The sequence below is a fragment of the Stegodyphus dumicola genome, chromosome 1 (assembly GCF_044657685.1).
Source record: "Stegodyphus dumicola isolate Sdum_Otavi_A_Nest chromosome 1, ASM4465768v1".
Classification (NCBI taxonomy): domain Eukaryota; kingdom Metazoa; phylum Arthropoda; class Arachnida; order Araneae; family Eresidae; genus Stegodyphus; species Stegodyphus dumicola.
Window position 1 is genome coordinate 143,329,389 of NC_140768.1, and position 17,937 is coordinate 143,347,325.

The 17,937-nt window shown below is 34.9% G+C and overlaps 1 protein-coding gene across 4 annotated transcripts in view; it reads left to right on the forward strand.

Moving 5' to 3' along the window:
• Window positions 1–17,937, forward strand: part of LOC118203715 (uncharacterized) — a 234,507-nt gene that overhangs the window by 46,683 nt on the left and 169,887 nt on the right. For 3 of the 4 annotated variants that reach the window (XM_085821500.1, XM_085821502.1, XM_085821505.1), the window contains exons 4-5: window positions 901–1,008; window positions 16,178–16,285. In XM_085821500.1, coding sequence (XP_085677626.1) covers window positions 901–1,008; window positions 16,178–16,285 — 216 coding nt within the window. The remainder of the gene's footprint in view (window positions 1–900; window positions 1,009–16,177; window positions 16,286–17,937) is intronic. The other variant, XM_085821511.1, reaches the window with a different exon arrangement.

Genomic DNA, 17,937 nt, shown 5'->3' on the forward strand with positions numbered 1-17,937 from the left:
CTCGTATACACGTTACACATGGGGAAAACCACAAAAACACCCATGCAGCCAGCCCGTTCGCGGGATTCGAACCTCGGACCGAACTACCAGTGTTCAGCGACTTTACCGCTCGGCCGCTGGTGGGCCGACGTAGTTAGGAAAGCATTTTTTATTAATACCAGTAATACTGAAAATGCTATAGAAGTTAATATTTATTAGATTAGGTTAATCCATTAAGTCGTGAATGTTACCTGTCTGCGGAGAGAATTGCCTTTATGGAAAATTATCTAAGGAAATAAATAGACTCAAGTTTATACTGCGCATGGGAAAATCCACAAAATATCTCACTTAGATTCAAACCCTGGTCCAGCTACTAATTTTGAACAGTCTTATCCATTTAGCTAGTGACAGGAATTATCAGATAAATATACTCTAAATTAAGTACTATAATGAATTGGATAGGTTATTAAAATGAAATAAGGACTTTAAGTTATAGTATAATTATAAACTGAAGATTTTAACATGTCGAAGGGCAGCGCAGTATACAAATATTTATTGCCAGACTGCATCGCAGTTCAATCACATATCTTTCCTGCATTAGTATATCTTGCCATTTGAATGAATATTATAAATACGTTACAGAGTATTGGAACATAATGTAACAGTCCCGAACGTTTGCAATTTGCATGAATGTTATGGATACGTAATACGTTATGGATATAGAGTAATGGAACGTAATGTCCAAAACCTTTGAAAAATCTTCCCTAAAGACGTTTATCACTCAGATACATCAAATTTCCAGATTTACTTTTATTCGTGATAAAATATATCATTATCCAAAAGACAGAAAATTCTCTCATATTCTCAGACACAGTTATGGCAATTCGCGCCTCAAAAACCATTTCATTTACTTCCTTTCAGATCCTTGCACCACGTCACCTTGCAAGAATGACGGAACATGCATCTTTAAGAATGGAGCCACTCACTGCCAGTGTCCACCTGGTTTTTCTGGAGAGTTATGTGAATTGGGTACGTAATAGGTTATTTAAATCTCAGAAAGTTTATTTTTAATTTGGAAGAGAAACTATTTCTATGCAGAATTACTAGAAGGGAGAAAGGACCTCTCCCATAAAAAGGTAAACAATCAATTGAAAAAAAAATGGGTTGGGGGAAGAAGGAAGAAAAGAATAAAACGCTTGTGTGCCATTTATATGACAGTATACGCATTTTTTATTAATTATTATAAGCTGAAAATGTGCATACAATTGTCAGTGGAGCATATGATATATTAAATGGAATTTAATTTATGCTGTTAAGTATATAAATATACTAATAAGACTTCTTATTGAAAAAGTCTAGATGCCAAAAATGAATTTTCATTGTAAAAATGTCCATAATTTTACCTTTCCATTCATATATAGTTCTATACAGATTTCCTAACTTACACTTTTGTTTTGTTTTTAATAGTGTATGTATTGATGCAATTTATATTTGCCATGCGCTTAACTGATGGTTTTCGCAAATATTTTTACCATAAGCGTAACAAACAATTAGTTTAATGTCTGAGCAACTTTTTAAACACATAGCCGGATAGCATATGAGCATTCTGTACCGCGCAACGTGCATAGGGCGAAATCCGTACTTGTGATTGGACATACTTTCACATCGCATCATTTTCTCTTGGCGTAATGACGTTTAGGCGGGGTTGCTACGGTTTTGTTTTCATTCACTAACGCATGGAGGTAGGAAGTAACCTTTCTTACCTCATTGGACTAACGCGCAGGAGTGACACGGAAGCCTGAAAACTATCGTTTGTTTTCTTTGAAGCCGATAACATTTAGCTGCAGCTTTCTGCATATGGCTTCCTGTTTCATGGAATAATACCATTATAAAATATAAAGATGCTCTTTATATCAGAAGCAATCTAATATTATTCAGTAATATAAGCAATTTAGAATACGTATCTCTATTTCTTTGTCCCAAATCTATATTAGTCTAACTCTTCAAAAACAAATTTTACGTTTTCAGACTGATTATAAATATTGTGAATTTATTATGTTATTTTATTATGTTTATTATTTATTCTGTTAGCTCCCAACGTCGATTTTTACTATTTCCGAAAATGGACTTGTCTCATGCTTTCGCAGATTGCCTCAGCAGAGAATGGATATATAATGAACATGAAATAATTAATTAATCATCACAACACCCTTTAATATGAAGAGTTTTAAATTAAGAATGGATTTATTAAAAATGTCTGCACTTAAATATTAATACGTATTTACGGAATTAGCACCAGAAGAAATAATACTTTTTCTCTCTAGGAAAAACAAATCACTACATTTTTTATATTAAATTCACCACACTAATAGTGTTGTAATCTTATAGCAACAAAAATACAACGCACGTAATAATCTTTTCGGTAGTGCTATCAAAATGTAAACAAACGGTATGGAGGTGTAACCTCGAGCCCAAGCAAAGTCAAGGCGTTCTAAAGCGTAGAGGAAATGATGTCATCGAAAGCCATATCCAGTCACAAGGAGGGATTTTTCTCTATGTGCGTGGCGCAGTGCAGAATGCTTATATGCGGCCGGATACTTTCTCTTTAAGCATTCATTCTGAATCACAGAATACCGGTTCGTTTAATCAAATCATCAGCGAGACAAACTGAGATCGTTATTACACCTGCAAGGAGGGGTAAAATGAACGTAAAACGGGATTGGATGCTACATCCTTGAGTTTGGATTAACAATCTTTTTCCGCTAACCATTAAACTGTTTAGGTTGTTAGTTACCATGTCGTTCAGGTTACTATAAGACCGACCAGACCATTAGACATTTTTGAAGCAATTAATTTTTTTTTGAGGGGGGGGGGTTAGAAGAGTCTCGAGAAAGGAACTAAAAGAGAATGAGAAAATGCTTTCTTCCTATACAAAGTATGTTCTGAAAATGAAACTACAAATGTTATGTTACGGATGCTGTTACGCTTATGCTTAAGTATTGCTCTTCTACATATCCGTCAGCTGCAAAATTAGATCTCTAAGGCAGCAAATCTTTCCAAAGCTGTTTCAACACTATGGGTTAGGCAAATATAAAATATAATTTTTATGTGACACCCACAGAAAAAGGTTGCCTTGAATTAAATTTTATTTTAGAGACCTGAAAAGTTTAAAGAACTGAACTGAAACTTGACCGTTCGCCGAGATTCGAAAGCAGGTCTAACTACCAGTGTTCAGAGATTTTGCAGCTTGGTCGCTGATGACCAGTAAAGACATAAGGAAACAGCTTACGGCAGTACATTTGTTTCCGAATATTACGAAGCATTTTGCACTTAAAGGTACGAAATATTTTAAGCTTTATTAGAGCGCAGTGCGAGTTTTACTAGATGGTATTTTTATTCTGCCAGCGACGCTATAAAAACTTAACATTTCATTTTATAAAACTAACAGTATAAAAGTTCTCATAAAATTTTGTGCACTATTTTAAAAAAAACTTTGTGATTGGAAGAAAATATTTAGAAACAGTACTAGAAAAAGTCTTTCCCGAATATTTGTCTACATTATGCGTCTGCAAAGTTACAGGAGTAAGCTCCAATAAATTTCAGGAAATTTGCTAAATGACAGTTGACAACACTTATTACTTTTAAATCTTAACATGCTGTTACCTAAAATTATTATAATTAACCGTTTGCTTTGTTATAGCAAATATTAGCTAAGCAAAGGATAGCAAATAAAAGTTTGCCAGAAAGCAAAAAAACAGCAACAGATATATTTGAAATGTTTTATAAATTGTAGAAATATCCAGCATTAACATGACCCAAAGTTTTCCTTTGGTACGGAAGATTGCTTGGTTCGAGAGGAGGTTCGAGAAGAATCAAGGAGTAATTAGTAGTTTTGGATGAACTAAAACATCGAAAACAATTGATAGATTTATGCTGAAAAATAGTCACCTAGCTCTTTGAATGATAGTTAATGAACTTAACATAACGAAAGACACTGCTCTTAAAATTAGATTTTAAAAATTGTTAAGTAGAATGACTGGTTCCTGCTGCATGACAATGCGATTCTCAACTTCCCCAATGAATTCTGTTTTCACCCCTATATTCATTATCTTATCGGAAAGAGCTCTGAACTTAACATTGACACCAAAAGACACCGCGGAATATTATCTCCTCATATAAGAATTATAATATAAAACCCTCTCGCACTAAATATTATCATCTTATAGGCGGTTCATTTGGCAATTCACTTCCCTTCCCTTCTCCATACATGCAATTGGTCAAAAGTTCTGAAGAGGCAGCTGATAGTGTTATGGTTTGAAACTTCCGAACTGCAAGTGGCATAGATCCAGATAACGGCCTAAGAAGATTACGATCCCAGTTTATATTTCGTATCACGTATATATTTAGGCTAGGGATTGTAATACCAGTAAACCATTTTACAAGTGAATCGGTGAAAAACAGATTAAAATTTTTGTAGCTAACTTTCTATATAGTATATACAAAGATGACACCTATAAGTTCTTTTAATAATATAAGTATGTCACAATAATATAAGTATGCCTTTTGTCACCGGTGCAATAGAAAAAAAATCAAATAAATTTAAGATTTAATATAAATTTTACAAGAAGGAAAGGGTATTAGGTACTATTCCGTTTTGAGAACCGTAAAAAAACTGCAGCCAAAATGTATGCGCAAAAGCGCCCATTTAACAGCGCGCCAAATCTAGCGTACGAGCTGATTTCAGATTGCGTAAGTTTATATAGTTCTATATTTCTTAAGACGCCATTGAAATACTAGTTTAATTTTTAAATCCTTTTTTGATTTTAAATCCTTTTTTTTTTTTTTTGATATCCTATGGATTTAACAATTTGGGAATTGCCCATGACGAAAGGTCTGCAATAGAATTTTGTGTAAAGTGCAGAATTACCCACTGCTTCACGCGTTTTTAAGAATTGCACATACTCGGTATCCATGTACACATCGACCTATTGTCACTTAAAAAAAATCCCAGAATTGCACAAAAATGGAACTTTGCACACCCTTGACATTATCTATGTACACATCGACCTATTTTCACTTAAAAAGTAAAAGAAAATTGACAAAAATCCAATTGTTTTTACCCCTGTAAAAAGCGGCAAACAAATAAGTGGGCGATTCTGCACTTTACTGAGAAACGTTTCAAAGAAAAAGCATCATTCATTATAGAAAATTATGTTTGAACAACCAACGAGATTAAATTATGCTTTAGCGATAACTCGGTAGCGAAATAACGATGCAGGCATCCATTCAGTTATCTTTAGCAATTTTTATATAAATTATAATAATGATATGAAATAGTTATTTAAACTGTAGAGTTCCTCACTTCGGAATTCTAAGTTAATGTTCGGAATTCTAAGTTAATGTTAATGTTAATGTGAAGAATCTAAGAACTGATAAGCGAATAATCGCTTGAGTTCGGTGACAAGAAACAACAAGATAGAAGGGTAACTAACCCTTTATTATTCCAATAAGATTTAACAAAACTCCGCCTGGGAGTGTATAAGCAAAGCCCGCACTTGGACTTGAACTTAAAAGACTAAGAATTAAACTAAAACTAAGATTAACTAAAGAAGTATAGCCGAAGCTATCAAGGTTCAAATCGAGTTGGCCCCTTAACTCTATTTGACTACGAAGCTTAGCAAGGGCCTGAGTACGGCCGAGAGTAATAACAGCTTTGAGAGAGAGAGTGGCCAAAAAATCAGACGCGCGTAAATCAGAAACTCTGATTCTCTCTGACTCAGTAAGTAACTTCGTGGTTTAAATACCGCTCTTCCTCATTAAATAATTAAGCAAGATTCTAAAACTACGTTCTGGACGAAAGTTGTAAGTTGAAATTAACAATTTGACAGGAAAGGAACTTAAAATTTAACTATTAATAAAATTAACATAATCTTTACAAAACTTATGCTTCCATTCAGTCATGTTTAACCTTTTTTATATAAATTATAATAATAAAAAAGTATTATATGAAATTAACCTTTCATCTAAATTAAAACATCAATCTTAGATAGTTATTTACTATTATACTTCCTTTCTTGCATTTCGGTTGCCGCAATTATTTTTGGCAGCTCTGGCATCAACAATAGTTTGGCGATTTTTTACGGCCCTCAAAACCGAATAGTACCAAGTATTATTTCTGGGCTGAGACATAATTAAACTCAACATAATTAAACATAATCTATCGCATATGCTTGCGCTACGCCGGACTGGACGTCGAAAAGGACATTTCTCAGAACCCGCACATTTCCACAAAACCTACGTAGCTAGGTTACCATTTTCAATTAGTAAACAGACTTGAACGCCGAACAGTAATCGATTATCGCTCAGCTTCGGATCGCGTGATCCTCCAGAAGCAGAACTTTCGTCTGATTGGTTAATCTCTACCCGGGACAGAGCTGCAGACGGAACAATTTCCGTGAAGTTTCAAAATATCTCGAGTAGCCGGGACATCGTTTCGGAAGCTAGGCGGGACTTCGCTTCCAGCGGAGCTGTTTTGTCTAGGAATCATCCCGCTTAAACCGATGCTACCAGAATCTCGTTTCTCAGAAAAGTTCCGCCTAGCAAGAACGATCGCTAGATGGGATAACCCCTTTACTAGTTAGTACTGAACTTAAGTCCACAAAGTTAAAGTTTGCCGAGTTATATATGCCTGGTACTACGTAACTAATAACACCAAGTATTACTCAAATGCAAAAACAGAAGCGGAACATATGTCATCCCTAGCAGGTATTACAATACTTTAAATGGTAACAAATTAAAACGAGTGCTTCTTGTACATATTTTACGATAACAGGATACTTCCCTGTTATTTTTTTAAGATTTCGTTGTGGTTGCTGAAAACTTTAAGCCTTTAAAAAGCAGAGGTCGGAACCGATAACGAATGTTCTCAACGACTTTACCAGGTAGAGCCAAACTTCTTTGTAACACTTTCACAGTTATATAACAATCAGCTCTCACAGACAAGGCGTCAGAATCACGACGATAGCTCCTGCGCTTCCGGTTAAAATCAACCTTCTACTTTTAAACTGTGACTTTTACCGTTTAATTTACATAAACGGTCTGGTCTGTGCGAGTATCGCGATGCACAAAGAAAAATAGGCTAAAAAGTAACCCAAAAATTAGCCGTCACTGAAATTTAATCATAATTGTCTCGCATTTATGTCTTTGATTCAATGAGGATCTGATGTTTGCTTTACAGTCAAGGAAACACGACGCTGTACCACTTACTTCCGAAAATGTTAACTTATATATTATTGACGTTGCTCTGAAATTCCTTGACGAATTAATAAATCTAAATGTATCTTAAAGTAACAAAGTTCAGGATGTTTTGAAACATCGTACAAAAGGAAGCCGAATTATACAATTCTAATATTCAACAATATACTTTGAACCTGATCTTCCAATTCAAAACGACGATATTTACAAATTTTTAATAAGTCTAGTTCACTGGTAATTACGAAAACGGTCACGATGTTTGAATATGTATATAAAAACAAAATAAAAATTACTGAATTACTATATGTAACACATCCATTTCAAACTTTTACTTATCATAATTTCATCGGCACTTACGGCTCTATAACTAAATAAGTAAGTAAATTAATTAGTTAAGGTTTTAAAAGAGAACTGGAATATTTACTACTTAATGAGCATTTTCAACGGATGATTTATTTTGTACAAAAATTCAATTAACAATTAGGAAGCTACAGTTTGGATAAATTATATTGCTAAAGGCTGAAGGGCCTATTTTTAAAGAGAGTATAAAATGGAAACTATTAAGTTGTACGGATAAATGTAGAATTTTTGCAAATGTTTTCGCAGTCAAAGACTTCTTCAGATATATAAATAATGTGTTGAGGTATCACAATTTATTTTGAATTACTTTATATTTATATATTACATCCCTTTATAGTTTATATTCAGAATATAATTTAGTTTAATACATTTTTATAGTACAGTTCACTCTAAGTTAAAGCGTCTATTTTTACATCATTTTTATTTTCAAAACCATTTTTAAAAGAAAGAAATAAGTCTACTTACTGGCAAATGACGGGTAATTGAAAATGTCGGTAAATTTACAATTCTTAGCTTAGACGGGATTCAAAATTTTTGCAAAATTCCTGAAACATTAAGAACGTCTGAGCGTCTTCCTGTAAGTAAACCCAATGAACAATGGATACTAACGTGGAACAAGCAATGGATAAACCGTGGACTATGCGGGAAAACACGAGCTGCGAATATCACAAGGCATGCTCACAAGGCCAAAATCACAAGGCATGCTTATATTAGGTACCGTATTTGCCGGCGTATAAGACGCACTTTTTTTCTTTGAAAATAGGTCTGAAGAAAGGGGTGCGTCTTATATATCGATACTAAGGTTTTGATTACATTCATTCCTCTATTCGGAGTTATGCGATTTTTTTTATTGTTTCCTTGCGGAGTGTGGAAATGTTACAGTAACGTAGAGTTCAGTGAATGCGTATGCGCTGTCTTCTACAATTTCAGCTGGGTTCGTTTAAACTTTACAATTTTTGAACGACGGAAGTGTGGGAAATTTCTACTACAGTACACTCTCGATTATCCGCGGAATTGTGTGGCGCGGCCGCCGCGAATAACAAAATTCGCGGATAATCCGAGAAAAGCTCGCGGATAATCCGAAAGAAGCTAAAAACGGGTATAGCAAAAGAAAAAACAGTCATTCCAACTTTGAAAAATTGTCTTGTGTACAATAAAACGTTAAATAAACAGCAGAAAATGTTTAACTAACGCTTAATATTTTAGTATATCACTCAAAACTAACCTAAAATGCATTTTGTTAATGAAAACAGAAAAGTGCTTTGTATACTTACGAGAGGCGTCAAGGATAAAGAGAAAAATTAATACGTATGTACTGTTTTAATACTGTATTGTATTATGTAATTACAAAAGCATAACTGTAAAACTACACTTTTTGATGAAATCAGTCATTTGTGTCTGCTTCTTGCTTTGGAAGCATTTTCTCTTGATCCGAGATTGCATTTTTCGTAGCATAAGTTTCTCGGCCAACTCCACGTCATCATGTTCTTTCAGATAGCTCAGCAGTCCGTCGACTTGTTGCAAAGTCCCTTCGTGAGTCTTCCGCATTTGCACAGTGGGCTTTTCTTCGCCTTCACTTCGCTGTCCTTCATTCTCGGTCTCTCCCCTTGCTTTGTTAACAATTTCGTCACCTGTCAAGCTTTCGAAGCCAGGTTCGTTGACGTCACACTCCAACCACTCGTTAATGTTTTCAGCATCGACGTTCTTACCACCCGGAACTGTTTTCACCATATCGGCAAGAGTTGCCGTGGGCGTGTCTACATCTTCATTCTCTTCTTCACAACTCAAAGCGGTTAGGTTGTTGTTGGCTTCAACATTAGGCATGGGTTTTCTCTATGATTTTATGAGGGTTGACGGTTTCACTGAGTCACATGCAGATGCAATGTCGTAGATGCTGCCAAGATTGTGTAGTGTTTCCAAAACTCTTTCAGATCGTAACCTTCTTCAATTTTGGTCATTAGCAGCTTGGTTGGGTATGTTCTCTTCATTGTTGCAATGACTCCTTGGTCCATTGGTTGGATTAGCGCAGTAACGTCTGAAGGGAGAAACTTTGCAAAAATGTGTCCATCAAAAAACTTTAGCACGCTTGTTGCTGGGTGAGAAGATGCGTTTTCGATCAATAGCACAGCTTTTACAAGAAGGTTTTTCGATTCAAGATGTTTACTCACTTAAAGAACAAAGATTTTTCCGAACCATTCTTGAAAAATGTTTCGGTTCATCCATCCTTTTTTTTTTTTTTTTGGTTAAAGTAATCAACGGGCAAATTTTTGAAAGATCTCGGTTTTTTTTTTTTTTTTTTTTTTTTTTTTTACTTTCTAATGACAACACGTCTATGTCCACCGGTAGCGTTGCTGCAAGACATGATAGTGATCCTTTCCTTGCTGCTTTTATGACCCGCCACTTTACTTTCACTTTCAAATGCTAAAGTGCGAGTGGGACGACATTTCCACAAAAGTCCCGATTCGTCGGCATTGTAAATTTGTTCAAAAGATTTCAAATTCATGGTGGAAATCGTCGGCTGCTTGTTGGTCACCACTAAGTTTCTCCCCACTACGTTCAATTTCTCGAATTCCATGTCGCTGCTTAAAACGAGTCAACCAGCCAGAAAACGCATCAAAATTTCCTTTCAGGCCTAACAACTCAAAAAAGGTTTTTGCCTTCGCCGCAATGATAGGACCATTTACAGGAGTACTCTCTTTCCGAACTTGAGCTAACCACTCTGTCAATGCCGTGTCTAGCTCATCAAAGGTAGGAGCCTTCATAGTTTTTCGCGTTTTCATTGCGGAAGCACTGTCCGACATTGATGTAAAGTTCACCAGTTTGTCTTTTTGCTTTAGAATGTCACGCATTGCTGTTTCCGATATTCCATTTCTATCTGCTGCCTTGTAGCGCCGTTTGCTACTTTGGAAATTAATTCTAGTTTTTGCGCAATTTTCAACACAACCTTCTTTCGTTTTCCTGACATTTTAAATCGGTAACGAAAAACACAAAACCAAAAAGCACAAGCAGTGAACACAATAAAAGATAAGAAATTATTTCCGACCGGTTCGCAAACACTATCAGGCTTAAACTAACAATGGCGAATGGGAGGAAGTTGACGTGTTAGTAAGCCGAGAGAGGGCGGTGGAGCGGGCACTGCAAGAGTGAGTAAGAAATCACTTACTCATCAGAGGGGAAGGTTCCGAGAAGGCCTGGTATATTTTTGCCATAAATAAGCACGATGTTAGCAAATTGAACGTTTCGCTCAGTTTTGTGAACATTTTTATTTTCTTTGCTTTACGCCTGTTAAAAAAAAGAGAGAGAGAGACTTTGCGCGGGGCAGGCGCGGATAATCGGGAAACAGTATTCAGTTTTCTTAAATTTATTGGCAAGTTGAGGCTCAAAAACAACGTTGGCATTGCTATAACATAGCATGCAAGCTACGTGTTATTGGGTATGCAATGGCATGGAACATGGAAACAAAGCTGCAGAAAGGAATTTCGGATCACTTCAACTGAGAAAATGATAAGAACTTAGCAGAATCAGGAAGAGAATCTAAAAAAAAGCAACTCATAGATTGGGTATTTCTAGAAGGTATTACTTTATATTTGTATTACCTTATATTTAAAACACTGTAAATTCACTATAATTATCAGTAATAAAATTTTATCCTCCAAAAATGCGTATAAAAAAATTGGTGCATCTTATACGCCGGCAAATACGTATATATATAAATTTAAAGAAGAAAGGAAGTTTGAAAGCTAGTAAAAGTCGTTAAAAACACTTGCAGTTTCCTATCAAAATTGCAGAAACACTTCGTAAGAACAGTTATAAAGTAAATTTGAAATTATTTTAAAAAAAACCTTTTCAAACTACAGAAAAATTGAGAAACGTGCACAAAAAAATTTTTTTTTAATCTTCTGTGTTCAAAGCTTCAAACAGAACTGGTCAAGGGAAAAGTGCTTGATTCCAACCAAGTTGATTAACTAGATCATGCAAAAATGTTTCGCCTGACAAATCCATTGAGACTTCAAACGGTATTAATCGAACTCAAATTTCTCTACAAATTTAAATTTCGATTAATACCGTTTGAATTCTCAATGGATTTGTAAGGCGAAATATGTTTGCATGATCTAGTTAATCAAGTATGTTGGAGTCTTCATGCACAATTATATACACACACATATATATATATAATTCTGTATAGGTATCAATTAATAAATTTATCAAATTCATGATAAATAAAAACACTGTACAATTTTTAATAAAGGATGTAAAGCAGCATGTGAAAATGATGTGACAATACAGTGATATACTAAATTGTATATACTTGTATATTAGGTTGCACTTTAGTATTTACAATATACTTATATATTGTAAATACTTGCACTTTAGTACTTAGTAAACTTACTTACTACTACGTACTTAGTAAAGTTAGTTAGTTGCACTTTAGTATTTACAATATACTTATATATTGTAAATACTAAAGTGCAACCTAATACAAATACATATATAAATAAGAACAAATAATAACATTACATTTTTTAATCAATTAAATCCAGGATAAGTTAATTTAGTCCAGTGTATTCTAGTAAATATAACAAATTAAATAAATTAAAAATTTAACCTTTATTATGAAGTTGAATCATTTCCTTAAAGTTACAAGTTAGATTTACATGGTACGGTGGCAAGATTTCATCAGTGTTTTATTGTAGAATGAGTAAATAACATACTTTGTTTTTCTTGACATAGTTTAAACAAAAATCAAATGGGATAGAAGGATACCTCTTTCTCGAAATTATGTAATCTTAAATCATACTTTTCTGCAAAACATAAATAAATAAAATCTATCAGTATTTTAGTAACATAAATAAAAGATAGGTAGATTAGAAAATATTCTAGCTTACTACACATGTTCAATTAACAAAGATAAACATGACATGAAAGTTATGCAACACAATCAAAGAAGAATCACAGGTAGAAATGCGCAGTGGTAGCAAGTATGCTAGTTCAAAAGTCATCCAGTATCGCGCCACATGAGCGAAGTCACTTCGATGCTTCACCAATGACTGCCAAAGATAGTCTCCGTTAAATACGTCACTAGACAATGCTCTGCCCAGTTACAAATTCATTCCTACCGTGCGAGAGGAATCATCGTTAACGCTTTTAAAATTACCCTAATTTTTCATTTTTCGTAACTGTATCTGCCAATAGATGGCGCTACCTTCTCGTTCGCTTTACTGCTGTAGAGTATAAATACGACCCTTGCTTGTCACTCTTGACTAGCGTCTACATCCCAAAACAGCAGCCTATGAGAGAGGCGATTCTATTATTTTCATCGGGGAGTAGGGAAGTTAGAATGGTTTTCTGAGGACCGCCAACGGCAGTGCGCGATGTTTGCTTACATTAGGAAGTTCAGAAAATTGCAAAGGTGGATTGCCTTAGTTTCTGCAGTTACTTTCAGGGAAATATTAGGGGGCTTTTTGGTTTTCTGATAAATGGCAAATAGATAATTTACCTTTATAAATCCGCGTTTATCTATTTAAACTTCAGAAGATTTAAGATGAAGTGAATATATTTAACACAACAGAACGCAAGCTTAAGACTTGTAAATCTTTTAAAAAACAATACATCGATAATTAAAAATATTATTTATAGTTCATTATTAAAAACTTTTTATCAATGCATAGTTATCATATAATTAACAATTCATCCATGCATTATCTCATTATTTATTATAATTAAAAGAGAAGATATTTTTTACAGTAATGTTTAAAAATTTGCTCTTGTCTTTTAAAAGATTTACAAGTCTTAAGATTGTGTTCTGTTGTGTTAAATATATTCGCTTCATCTTAAATCTTCTGAAGTTTAAATAGATAAACGCGGATTATAAAGGTAAATTGTGTATTTGCCCTCTATCAGCAAACCGAAAAAACTGCCTAATATATTCCTGTAAGTAACCGTAGAAACTAAGGCAATCCACCTTAGCAATTTTTGAACTTCCAAATGTAAGCAAACATATAGTCCACTGCCGTTGCATTCCTCAGAAAACCATTCTAACTTCCCTACTCCCCGATGAAAATAATAGAATCGTCTCTCTCATAGGCTGCCGTTTTACGATGTAGCCGCTAGTGTCACACTTGCAGAATTCTTTGCTCCTGATCAAGTGGAACAACCAGTTCCACAAAGACCCAAAAGAAGTGAAATAAATTTCAAAATTCTCTATAAATATGTAAAATAAACCAATCAGAAGAATTAAAGAAATGTGAAATACAAAAACCTCAAAAGTACAAAAACCAAAAAAATATACAAATACAAAGGAAGAGAAATGCAATCAAATCTGATATATCGTTATCAATGGAGGTACATCAGAATAAATTGAACCCCCCCCCTCCTCTTTGAAAGCCGCTGCGTTTCTGTTATCCAAAACTAGCTGATGAAATTATAACAGTTCAATTTATAAGGAATTTTGAAATTTGCTGGTATTGAGTTTAATTTCTTTTGTGTCTTTGTGGAATTGGTTCTAAATTTCTTACTTTATTATTCATATCTCTACACACACACGTTTGATATTGCCTATAGCAATAGAAAAGGGAGAGGTATAAAACAAGATGTTATAGCATTCCTTATGTACAAAATTTCAACGTTCTAAGGCTAATCTTTTTGTTTTATACGAGATACATACATACATGCATACACACGTAGACAAATCACACACAAAAAAAAATCCTTTTTGAATTCATTTCAAATCCCTTTTACAATTAATTTTGGAACAAGAGTCCTTTATTCTGTCCGTACTTACAGTTATGCCATGGACCTCTGATCTGGTAATCGCCATACAGAGACTATGTCCAAACTCTGAGGACACATCCAAGTGGTTGGAAACCCCGCGGTCCCCACCCGGATTTATGCAAAGTATGGAACAAAGCAGTGTTCAGTGGCGTAGCTAGGGTGGGGCAAGGAGAGATATCTGTCCCCGGGCCCAGCATCCAGAGGGCGCCAAATTGACGCTACGAAATTTTTTAATGAAATGTTTTTCATCCTTGGCATACAGAAAGGGGCGCAAATTCTTAATTGTCCCCGAGCGCTGGAATCCTAGCTACGCCACTGGTAGTGTTACACTAGCAAATACGAAGAAGAAAACTATAAACAGCATGGAACACCTTATGCCTCCGGGCACCACTCCATTAGCATCGTGCATCGTCTTCTAGGTGCTCTGTTCGCTTATGTCAGTCTCTGTCCTCCTGACCCCCGGTACCCATTACCGAATGGAACCAAACCCCAAAGAACTGGCCATTAATATCCACCATATAGCTTCACCACAACCGAAGGAGTGGACAAAAGAGTACCAGTAGGCCCCTACAGAGCCTGATCCTACCACCGAATAAAAGTTGGTTCTAGTCACTGTGAAGACATATTATATATCCAATTGGTTGAAGAGTGCCTAAGTACAGATCCTAGCCAGTACTTTCCAGGAACTATTCTGAGTCAACCACCGGGGGGGGATAATGTTCGTATGTACAGAAATCTAGACGAACATACACCCTCGTCCTGGATCTGACTAGCAGAAGCCCCTCGAGGTTGTATATCTATGGTCCAGTGACTCTCATTCAAGCAGACGCAACCCCGCTGTCCCCTTCAGGCTTTATACGAAACACTGGGTAAAGCAGTAAAAAAGTACGTTTTCCATCTTGCCTCCATCGGCAACATACGTCAATAGATGCCCTGTCCCCTCTGTTAGTTCCTGTCACGAGAATTCAAGGGAGTCAGACCCCCGAGGAGCTGGTCAGTGATCTCCGATCTAGCTTCCAAACAGCCGAAGGAATAGACACGACAGTACCAGTACGTCCGTACGTACAAAGACGCCACTCAAAAAAATCATTGCAGTTGATTCGGGAATGGTAAAAATGGATATTTACATTGAAATATGATACATAATATATTTTTCTCGCGATTACAGTATTTCCTTTACTTCGTACCAGAAAGTAAAAATACTAATTTCTTCAATTTCTTATCCTCTTGATTGTGCGCTTTTTTAATGACTGGTTTCTCATCTAATGTCAACAATCAATAAAATGTCAATGTCGCTTGTATGCAGGTACAATTCTGTGAAGTGTCTATCATACGGTGTGTCTTCCTATGCTTGTGCTGATACTAAGAAGGTAAAAAGTATTCATTAAGCCTTATATTCATTATTGAAACACTAACTCAGTTTTTTTTATTGCAATTTTTTCACGATTTTTATTTCCGTCATATCCCGGTAAACAGTGTTACCGCAAACTTTTGGCAATTCTGTGCTGTGTCGATTCTACTCAGCTTTTATGCCATGTGGTATTGATTTTGCGTTGTAACAATTATAAGCAGGATCAATCCTGTGAGCATGGGAGTAGAGCCGTTTGGAAGTATCATTGAGTTAGAATAAACTGTAAAAACAGAAATGAAATAATTGTTATCTCAGTCGAATTCTCTGCTTGATGAACAAACACGCGAACCAAGACTTTTGACCAGTATGAGGGAGTGTCCTCACAGAAGTTCAGATGTATTTGTGTAGTATAAAGTTCGGTCATATCATGCATATTGTTAAAAATAAATCTCTTTTTTGCAGATCCTTGTAATTCAAATCCTTGCAGGAATGGTGGTTCATGTTATGTAACTAATGGCGCTTTCAGTTGTATGTGCAATGACCTTTTTACAGGAACCCAGTGTGAAATAAGTGAGTAATGCTTTTAGTATATAAATAAAGGAATAAAAGTATTAGAATGAATAATTTGAGTACGGTATTGAAATATCATACGGTTTTATTCATCTTTCAGTACGTCCGTAAAAGGTCCTTGTGATTCAAATTCCGTGTGAAAATGGTGGGTGTGTATTGTGTGTGTATTTAAATATGGCAAAGCACACTACGGCTATCTGCCTAAGGGGGGATGCCTTCGTGGAGGACTTTTCCCTTAGACTGCATACAAACTGGCTCGTATACACGTTACACATGGAGAAAACCATGAAAACACCCATGCAGCCAGCCCGTTCGCGGGATTCGAACCTCGGTGAAAATGGTGGAATGTGTTCTATTGATGCTGATAAACTTAAGTGCTCATGTGTTTATCCGTTTGAAGGCAAATATTGTGAAAAAGGTACCTATGAAATTTAGTAGTTAATTTCTATGAAAATTATAATGGTAATAATAGTAAAATAAAATAAAAATAGTTAGAAATGTTTAAACATTTAGAAAATTTCAGGTGACAGTTTATCGTTTCAGCGTAGATTTTGGTGCTCAGTGAAGAGAAATGATATCTTCTGCTATGTGATTATAACGATAACCCTTTACGTTTAAACTTAATTAAAAATCAATTACAAAAATCTAAATTTTGAAAATTCGGCATGTGTTTCTGCCCTTTTTTCTTAACGTAAAATGTCGTAAACAATAAAATAACGTAAAACTTACATAATGTAACGTAACTATTTCCGTAAATCTGGTATAGTATGAAAGAACGTTTTCAGTATCTTTGATTTCTAGGGTTGCAAATCGATGTGTTTATTTCTGAGTGCGAAAGACGACAAGATCACTCGATGACATGAGGACTTTCATCAGATAAATTTCTTCTTTTAGACGAAGAGTAAATACTCGTGTGACCCATTTCACCCCTGGCACGTAGTTAAAACCTCTTTTGAATGATTCTAATCGATAACCCTTTACGTTTAAGCTTAATTAAAAATGTTTAAACAAAGGTTAGGCAAAATGTGTTAGGCAAAATGCCAGCCAAGGCTGCATTTGCCACAGTTGAACTATACAATTTAGAGTTGTGTGAATGGGAGAAAATTATTAAAAATGATACAGGAAACTGTTGAACTTCATATTAGTGATGCTATCTGCAATAATAAAAGCTATTAGAGGACCGATTTGCTATAAAAATTTCTCCATTATTTTTAGAATGCAAATCGTATATTGGTTTTTGTTGTAACGCACAACTAAGAAATATTAATTTTTCTTGGGTTTAGAGGAGACAATTTATTTTTTAGTACGAATTTTTGTATAATTAACTACTTAGGCATCAAATAAACATTGTTTTTGGCAAATGGATAGATTTCCATTTGTTTTTAATTAAAAACATTTTGTACTTTTTTTTAATTCGTTTAAGATTTATTGCCAGATGCCGATGAAAGTCGTAACAACTTCTGAAAAAAAGATTGCAAGCGATTTCTTGCATATGTATAATTGAAATGAAATATTCCCGAAAATTTTAATCCCAGGAGTAATTAGAATTGTTATTATTGTTTGATATTTGGGAAAAGACCTATTGGTAATTGTGGTATTTATTATTATTATAAGTATTTGTAATTGTTATCATTACAGTAAATAATAATAAT